A 9,655-nucleotide genomic window follows, 5' to 3' on the forward strand; every position below is an offset into this window, starting at 1 on the left:
AAAAAAAAAAAAAAAAAAAAAGTGAACTCCAGGAACAGACAGCTTCACTGGTGAATTAAATTAAACATTTAAGGAAGAAATTATACCAATTCTGTACAAATCCTTTCAGAAAATAGAAGACTTCCCAACTCTTTTATGAGGGATGTATTACTCTGATACCAAAACCAGACAGCAACAGTACAAAAAAGAAGGCTACAGACCAACATGCTTCGTGAACACAGATGCAAAAATCTAAAATATTAGTCAATCGAATTGAGCAATATGTAAAAAGGATACTATGTCATGATCAAATGGAGTTTTCTCCAGGAATACAAGGTTAGTTCAATATCCAAACATCAATGTAATTCACTATATAAACAGGTTTGTAAAAAACCCACCTGATCATCAATGGATGGAGAAATTCAACATCTATTCATGATGAAAAAATTCAGTAAACCAGGAATAACAGGGAACTTCATCAACCTGATAAAGAGCCATGGACATGTTACTATAATAATAGTAGTACCCACTTCACTGGGTTATTGTGAGGATTAAACAAGCTGAACCTGTAAAGGGTTTAGAACAGTGCCTAGCACAGAGTATGTGCTGTAATAAATGTAGCTGTTACTACTATGAAAAATTCTTTGAACAACAAAAAGTAAACAAGAAGAAGTATTAGGTACCCATAGACATGAAAAAGAATGAACTAGTGCACGCAGTAACACAGATGAATCTCACAGACGTAACACTGAACAAGGGAAGCTGAACACAGGAGAGCACCTTATTGTAGGATTCCATTTATAGTTGAACTTCAAGAAAAGGCAAAAAGTCTATGGTGATAGAGGTCAGAACAGTGGTTACCTTTGGGTCAAGGGTCATAAGTGGAGGAAGAGGTACAAGGGAAGGTTCTGGCATGCTGGATTATGTGCAGTATCTTATCTGTGGTGGTAGTTACAGGGGAGTTTATCTACGTAAGAATTCATCATTAAAGATCGTACTGTATATAAGTATATACACTGTATATAAGTCACACTGCAAAATAAGTATCCACAATACAACAGCATAGGTACTATGGCCCAATGATGTAAAAATATTTATGTATGTACATACATAAATACATAAGATGTATGTATGTACATAAATACATACATAAGATGATATGTGAAAGGATTACCAAAATATTATCTCAGGGGTGAGATTTTAATTTTATCCCCCACTTTATTTTTATTCTATTATTATTATTTTTAAAATAAATTTATTTATTTATTTTTGGCTGCATTGGGTCTTTGTTGCTGTGCGCGGGGCTTTCTCTACTTGTGGCGAGCGGGGGCTACTCTTCATTGCAGTGCGCACGCTTCTCATTGCAGTGGCTTCTCTTGCTGCAGAGCACGGGCTCTAGGCATGTGGGCTTCCGTAGTTGTGGCACGTGGGCTCAGCAGTTGTGGCTCAAAGTCTCTAGAGCGCAGGTTCAGTAGTTGTGGGCGCACAGGATTAGTTGCTCTGCGGCATGTGGGATCTTCCCGGACCAAAGCTTGAACCCGTGACCCCTGCATTGGCAGGCGAATTCTTAGCCACGGCTCCACCAGGGAAGCCCCCCATTTTATTTTTAATGTATTACTTGCTTCTTTTAAAATAATGGCTATTTATCTAATCAGAAAAATATTTTTAAAGCTGTTTTTTATGGGGAAAAAAAAATGCCCAGATCCTTGGGTCTGGTGACTCTCTTCTTGAACTGTGCCTCTCACTGAGCCCAGCACTGCTTGTACCAGCCCCAAACTGGATGCTTATGTTTTCCATTCCAAGCAATGGAATGCTATGCAACAGTTAAAAAATAGTTACGTGGAGCTAATGGTACTCTCATTGCAAGACTGACAAAATATATTAAATAAAAAAGCAAGTTATATTTTCATTAGGAAACCGTTAATGAAATAAAAGAAAAATTAGGTATTTCTCCAGAAATATGACCCAGGAAGATATATACAATAGTGATTTCCTCTAGGAAACACCTAGAATACGATTGGGGTGTCTAAAGGGACCTTTGCTTTGCCTGTTCTTTATAAGGAGATGGCTGGTATTCGTGTGTTACTTCTGAAGTTAAATACATGGGAGCTGGATTTCTTACTGCTGAAGGAGGGAGGTACAAATATGGGAAGAGAGACTGGGGAATGAACGCTGTGGGGCTGGACTGAAACTGCAGATATCAGAATACACAATGGTCTCTTAATATATAAAGATGGACATAGAAATGCATATGTTTTGTGTGTATTTCCTAGTTTTGTCTGCTGAGAGGGCATAGAAGTAATGATACCCTAGGAGCAAGGAGCCATCTAGCACCCAAATCTTGGTTTCTAAACATCATTCTCCATCCAAAGAAACCAGGGCTCTTTGGAGAGATGGCTGACTTGAGAATAAGGGCAGGAAAAGTAGTGGATGAACCTGGATCACCTTGCTGTGCGCCAAAGGGTAAGGAAGGGCTTGAAGAATGACAGGTACATGGCTAAAGAACATAGGAGTCTACATGAGGGGGTTCCCACTGGGAAATCTGGGACAACTTGAGCATTAAAATAAACACCGTCAGCGACAGACTATAACCCAAAGGATAGAAGAATAATGCAAGAGTCAATACTGCTATAAACACATAAATGAATAAATAAACACATCGGTGAGAAAGGAAAGTTCTTCCTTAGAGTAGAATGTGAGCTAATAAATGCAGAAAGAATGAAGGGCTTAGAAAATCACCAGCTGGCAACCACCATAGTAATAACTGTTTCAGACAAGAATCATGAGTGCTAAAACCTGTGGGTAAAAGTCTGACGAGAAGCTATTGATTCCATCCGAAAAAACCAGAACTTCCTGGTGGAGAGCCTGGCTAACACCACCATAACCAAGGGATCAAAGTCCAATACTGGGACAAGGACAAAATACCATTTCTGTGATATTCCCTAAAAAACATATAATCTGAATCTTATCATGTGGAAACATCAGACAAATCCACACTGAGGGACATTCTATAAAGAGACGGCCTGACTTTTTGAAAAATGTCAAGGTCATGAAAGATAAAAAAAGACTGAGGAACTGCTCCAGATCAAAGGAAACTGAAAAGTGGTTACGGTTCAGTGCAATCTTGGACCAAGGGAAAAAAAAAAAGATTTTTTTTTTGCTATAAAAGACATTAATGGGAAATCTGAATAACTGCTATGATTAGACAACATAGTATATCAATTTCCTGATATTGATTATTATACTGTGGCTATGTAAGAAAGTGCCCTTGAATTTTAGACAAGAAACACTGAAGTACTTAAGAGTAATTCCTGTGTCCATATGTGCAACTTATTCTCAAAAAGGTCGGGAAAAGACATGATAAAAAGAGAGAGAGACACGCATTGGCGAGGATGTGGAGAAAACAGAACCCTCGTGCACCGTTGGTGGGAATGTAAACTGGTGCTGCCGCTGTGGAAAACACTACGGAGGTTCCTTAAAAAACTAAAAATAGGACTACCATATGATCCAGCAATCCCACTACTGGGTATTTTCCCAAAGAAAATAAAAACACTAATTTTAAAAAATATATGCACCCCTCTGTTCACTGTAGCATTTTTTACAACAGCCAATATACGGGAGCAACCTAAGCGCCCATCCATAGATGAATGGATAAAGAAGAGACGGTATATGTATAAAATGGACATTACTCAGCCATCAGAAAGAATGAAATCTTGCCATCTGCAACAACATGGTTGGACCTAAAGGACACTGTGCCAAGTGAAATAAGTCAGACAGAGAAACAAGTACCATATGATCTCACTTATATGCGGAATCTAAAAAACAAAACAGAAATTGACTCAGATTCAGAGAACAAACAGGTGGCTGCCAGAGGAGAGGGTGGGTGGAGGGGGGATGAATGAAATAGCTGAGGGAAATTAAGAGGAGCAAACTTCCAGTTACAAAATTAACTAGTCACTGGGATGAAATGCACAGCATGCGGAACAGAGCCAATAATATTGTAATGTCTTTGCATGGCGACAGATGGTAATTAGACTTATCATGATGATCATTTTGTAATGTATAGAAATATTATGTAATGTACAGAATATGTCATGCACCTGGAATTGACATAGAGCTATTGGTCAATTACGCTTCAATTTAAAAGAGAGAGAGAGTATAAGGTAAAATGGTAATATTTGAGGAATCTGTGTAAAGAGTATTCAAAAATTCTTTGCACTATTTTTGTAACTTCTCTGTGAATCTGAGACTATTTCAAAATAAAAAAGTTAAAAATAAATACATGTGGGGCTTCCCTGGTGGCGCAGTGGTTAAGAATCCGCTTGCCAATGCAGGGGACATGGGTTCGAGCCCTGGTCCGGGAAGATCCCACATGCCACAGAGCAACTAAGCCCACGAGCCCCAAGTACTGAGCCCGTGAGCCATAAGTACTGAGCCCACGTGCCACAACTACTGAAGCCCACGTGCCTAGAGCCTGTGCTCCGCAACAAGAGAAGCCACTGCAATGAGAAGCCGGCACACCACAACAAAGAGTAGCGCCTGCTTGCTCCAACTAGAAAAAGCCCACGCACAGCAACAAAGACCCAACGCAGACAAAAATAAATAAAATAAATAAATTTAAAAATAAATAAATACATGCTTATTGAAGAAAATATGCTAAATTTAAAACCATAAAGTTAAAGAAAACATAACCCAAACACCTATTTGTTTTTGTCCCACCCATTTTTACGTGTATATTGTAAAATATATTTATTTTTAACATTATTGGTTTTATACTACATATAATCTTGTCCTGCTTTTTTCATTTATTAAATTGCGAAGCTTAAAAAATCTCAAATGTTCTTCCAGCCTACGAATATAGAGCAGCTTACTGGATATTTTCACTATTGTAAACAACACCACCATAAACAAGATGACTGATATCTTTTCAAGATAAATCTTTGTGCACCTCTGATTATTGAGTTTCTGAATATATCTTAGAAATATTTCCGAATCAAAGGGAATAAATATTTTTAGGATTCTTGACTCACTGTCAAATTATTTTCCAAAAAGCAAGTTATTTTCAACGTTTCTCTGCAGCCTTCCCTCTGCAAGGCATATTGCTAACCTGGGGAGGTGAGAGTAACTCCACAAAGCACTGCATCCCCAGAAGCCTGGGAGGGAAGCAAGGTAAAAAAACAAAAACATGGGGACTTCCCTGGTGGTGCAGTGGTTAAGAATCCACCTGCCGATGCAGGGGACACGGTTCGAGCCCTGGTCCGGGAAGACCCCACATGCTGCGGAGCAGCTAAGCCCGTGCGCCACAACTACTGAGCCTGTGCTCTAGAGCTCATGTGCCACAACTACTGAAGCCCGTGCGCCTAGAGCCTGTGCTCCACAACAAGAGAAGCCACTGCAATGAGAAGCCCGCCACCGCAATGAAGAGTAGCCCCCACTCAACACAACTAGAGAAAGCCCGCGCGCAGCAATGAAGACCCAACACAACCAAAAATAAATAAAATCGATTCTTTAAAAAACAAAAAAACCCCTACACATAAGAATCAATAAGCACTCCAGGGAGGCCAGAACACCTGTGCCCCAGAAGGACAGGCAAAGAGAAGAAACTGGAGATATGGATGTATAGACAAGATGGGCCCTCTCGGGCTTCCCTGGTGGCGCAGTGGTTGAGAGTTTGCCTGCCAATGCAGGGGACACGGGTTCGAGCCCTGGTCTGGGAGGATCCCACATGCCGCGGAGCAACTGGGTCCGTGAGCCACAACTACTGAGCGTGCGCGTCTGGAGCCTGTGCCCTGCGACGGGAGGGGCCGCAGCGGTGAGGGGCCCACGCACCGCGATGAAGAGTAGCTCCCACTTGCCCCTACTGGAGAGAGCCCTCGCGCAGAAACGAAGACCCAAAACAGCCAAAAATAAATAAATAAATTAATTTTAAAAAAAGGAAACTGCCTACGGGTTCCTGTTCTTAAAAAAAAAAAAAAAAAAAAAAAAAGATGGGCCCTCTCCACCACGGAAACCATACCCAGTAAACGAGACCCTCTGTGGTACTAAGCGGGAAAGGTGTGCAGCGGGAGGTGCTGGCCCAGGGTCACAACCACACACCAACCTGGGGACCACAGCCTGGAGACACACTAGTTCCACCTCTCAGCTCTCCTCCTGCTGTGAGTTACTCATCACCTGCTCCTTAGTCCCCTGAGCCCGCCTCGGTGTGATGGCCGGAGGGGAGACCGTCAAGGCAGAGCAGTGGGTGACTCGGAAAGAAAGAACCAGAGTCCTGGGAAAGCACAGTGTGGGTGACTCCCAGAAACTCCTGGATTTCCTTAAGAGTTTAGTGAAATATGGTCTGGAGACACCCAAAGGCTCTGGAGAAACCTGAACTTTACTGAGAGGAAAGTAAGCATCTGGGTTCTGACGTCTAGAGCTCCCAGAGTCTGTCCCATCCCGCCTTTCAGGGAACCTGAGCCATCAGAGGACTCGTCCAGAGACCTGCCTCAGGCTGGGCTGCAGTGGAAGGACCAGCACCCCTCCCTCCCCCATTGCTCTGCCCCCAGCCCCTGCCAACAGGAGCACACTGAGTTTCAATTCATCATCTTTCAACCATCCTTGATGGGCTCACCTCGACTTACATCTGGGTCCTTATACCTGATGCAATACATGTCCTCTAACTAAAGGGATGGAAGGTCGGGGGGTGGACACAGGCCCCAGAAACTACTGAGAGGAGACAGGAGATGGTGCCTGGCAGAGGGCAGACCAGAAGAGAGCTCGGAAGGTCTGAAATGACTCAAAAAGGCACAGCAACAGATCTTCTGGGCTTTAAGAACACACACGTTAGGACTTGGAACCCCTGCCAAACCCCAGTGCTCCTCTGTCCGCATTTTTTTACCATCAGCAGACAAGGTCAGCTCAGTCTTTGTCAACTTCCACCGGCCAGAATGGAAAGGTGATGGCACCTCTATCCAAACTCACCTGTCTGCTCTGGCGTGAAGAGTAACCTGTCCTTGTTCCAAACCATCTTAACAGGAAAATAAAACAAAACAAAATAAATAAAAACCTACCTACCTTTATTTATTTATTCCTTCACAATGATAGTATTACATCAAATTTCAAATTTCCAAATGCCTCCATTTAGTATCCCCTAGAGAAAGGGAGTGACTACTTTTTTTTTTTATCATCTGTTGACTCTGGAAATATGACTCTACTTTTCAGTCATATCATAGGAAACCAAGACCACTTTCCGAAAGTAATATTTGAATTTCAACTAAAAATCATGAGTTTTCTAACTAGAAGTGGTTTCACAGAGAAGGGACCATAACATTGAGGGGAACCAAATAGCCCCATCTTTTCTTTGATTTCTCTCCAGTCCACTGGATTATAAAACAGAAAACCTGGAGCAGGGGGACATAGTGAAAAGGGTGTGGGACTTGGCAGCAGTTCAGAGAACCGAATTTGGGGACTGGCTTGACCACTACCTTAGCAAATTACTTCTCACTGAGCCTCAGCCAACAAGGTGGGCTTTTAATCCCTGTTTGGCTTTTGCACAAATGATGCTTGTGGAAGCATTCCGCAAAGTATCCTAGAAATATTGATGGTGATGTTGATTTGAAGACAACTGTCCAAAGTGAAATTGCCTTGAGGAGAAACACTCCACTCATATCAAGAGTGGCTCTTCCACGTTCATCAGGTAGGTCACGTGCCCAGCACGCTGCCACCTAAACGGGCGAAGACAAACTAGGTCAGGGGATGTCCCCTGCCCTTCTATGGAAAGAGACGAGACACACAGTTACTTCCTTGCCAAGATGAACAGTACAGATTCTGGCCAGCGCAGCTCAAGGTTGGGCAGAGGCTGGCTTAGGATGGCTTCTTGATGGGAGAGGGTGCAAAATGGCAGAGATGGGGGTGGGCGGGGGGAGAAGAGGATCCAGAAGGGCCTAAAGGGAAAATGGGGGCATAGGTCTAAAGAAAAATAAAAACGAGTTCAAAATCGCTCTGCCACTTACAGTTCTATGACTTTGGGCAAAACTCAACTTCCCTCAGCTGCTTTCCTATCTAAAATGGAGAATCATCATCACTGATGACTCTGGAAGGGCTGCTGGGAGGATAATACAGGTAAAACTACACAGAATGCAGGGCAGGCACTCAAAGAACCTTGGTGGATTACTTCTCTCTCCCATTCGGGTTCTTCAGGGCAGAAGCAGGTTAAAATAAGCCATGTCAGGACTTCCCTGGCGGTCCAGTGGTTAGGACTCCATGCTCTCATTGCCGAGGGCCTGGGTTCAATCCCTGGTTGGGGAATTAAGATCTCACAAGCTGTGTGGTGTGGCCAAAAAAAAAGCTGTGTCCTCTCTGCTGCATCTACTGCAGGGATAAAGCCCAGTTTTAGCAGACTATTAACACTCCAGAAAACGTGGACATCACTCTGAAGGGACACACGGTTATTGTGAAGGGCCCCGGGGCACCCTGTGGAGGGTCTTCAATCACATTAATGTAGAACTCGGCCTCCTTGGAAAGAGAAAGAGGCTCCGGGGTGACGAATGGTGGGGAAACAGAAAGGACCTCGCTATCGTTGGCACTATCCGTAGCCACATACAGAACACGATCACGGGTGTCACACGGGGCTCCCGTTACAAGGTGCGGCCTCTGAACTCTCACTTCCCTGTCCACACTATCATTCAAAAGAATGGTCTTCTCGTTGAAATCCAAATTTTCTTGGACAAAAAATATATCCGCAGGGTTCGGATGAGGCCAGGCGTTGCTTGTTCACCACCTCAAGCCCAGAAAGATGAGCTAGTTCTTGAAGGAAGTGGCAGTGAACGTGTATCAAACTCAGCTGCTTGGATTCATGAGCCACAACAGTTAAAAACAAGGATATCATGGGCTTCCCTGGTGGCGCAGTGGGTTGAGAGTCCGCCTGCCGATACAGGGGCCACGGGTTTGTGCCCTGGTCCGGGAAGATCCCACATGCCGCGGAGCAGCTGGGCCCGTGAGCCATGGCCGCTGAGCCTGCGCGTCCGGAGCCTGTGCTCCGCAACTGGAGAGGCCACAACAGTGAGAGGCCCGTGTACCGCAAAAAAACACCAAAAACCAAAACCAAAAAAAAACAAGGATATCAGAAAAAATTTTGGATGGTATCTATGTTTCTGAAAAAGGAACAGTTCAGCAGACTGATGAATAGGATCTAAATAATTATCCAGCTACAGAAACAACAAGTCTGTGTCTAAGCTCAGGCTGCCATAACAAATACCACAGACTACGTAGCTTATACAACAAACACTTACATAGTTCTGCAGGCTGGCAAGTCCAGTAGATCTACTGATTAGCCTGTTTAGATAAATAGTTCACCCATTTTTACAGACACGGACTTGAAGACCTAAGGAACCAGAAACTCACTGAAAGCCCCACAGCCAGCAACTCAAAGGGGGAGATTTAAGGGCCATACGAGACCCTCTCTGTCACTTCCTGTCACAGCTCTAGTCATCGTCTACCTGCAGACGAACAAGGGGGTGGCCCAACTCCTGGCTCATCATCGTCCCGGTTGGTTCCCAGGCTGGCCTGTCACCCCAGGTTTGGCCAGCAGGAGTCTCTGCCGGGGGTGGGGGGATGGGATGGCGGGGGGGTGGTGAGGACAGGAGCCGCACAAGGCTGCTGCAGCCAGCCGCTACACACAGTGATGGAGGCGCTGACG

The 9,655-nt window shown here is 44.0% G+C and overlaps 1 protein-coding gene and 1 pseudogene across 1 annotated transcript in view; one reads left to right on the forward strand and one right to left on the reverse strand.

Moving 5' to 3' along the window:
• Positions 1–400, reverse strand: part of POR (cytochrome p450 oxidoreductase) — a 39,837-nt gene extending 39,437 nt beyond the window's left edge. The window contains exon 1 of the mRNA XM_024745370.1: positions 378–400. Within this exon, the coding sequence (XP_024601138.1) occupies positions 378–385 (8 nt within the window). The 5' untranslated portion in view covers positions 386–400. The remainder of the gene's footprint in view (positions 1–377) is intronic.
• A 502-nt stretch (positions 401–902) lies between these two features.
• LOC112399922 (60S ribosomal protein L9-like) lies at positions 903–9,407 on the forward strand (annotated as a pseudogene).
• The last annotated feature ends 248 nt before the right edge of the window (positions 9,408–9,655 follow it).

The sequence above is a fragment of the Neophocaena asiaeorientalis genome, unplaced genomic scaffold, assembly GCF_003031525.2.
Source record: "Neophocaena asiaeorientalis asiaeorientalis breed wild unplaced genomic scaffold, Neophocaena_asiaeorientalis_V1.1 scaffold461, whole genome shotgun sequence".
Classification (NCBI taxonomy): Eukaryota; Metazoa; Chordata; class Mammalia; order Artiodactyla; family Phocoenidae; genus Neophocaena; species Neophocaena asiaeorientalis.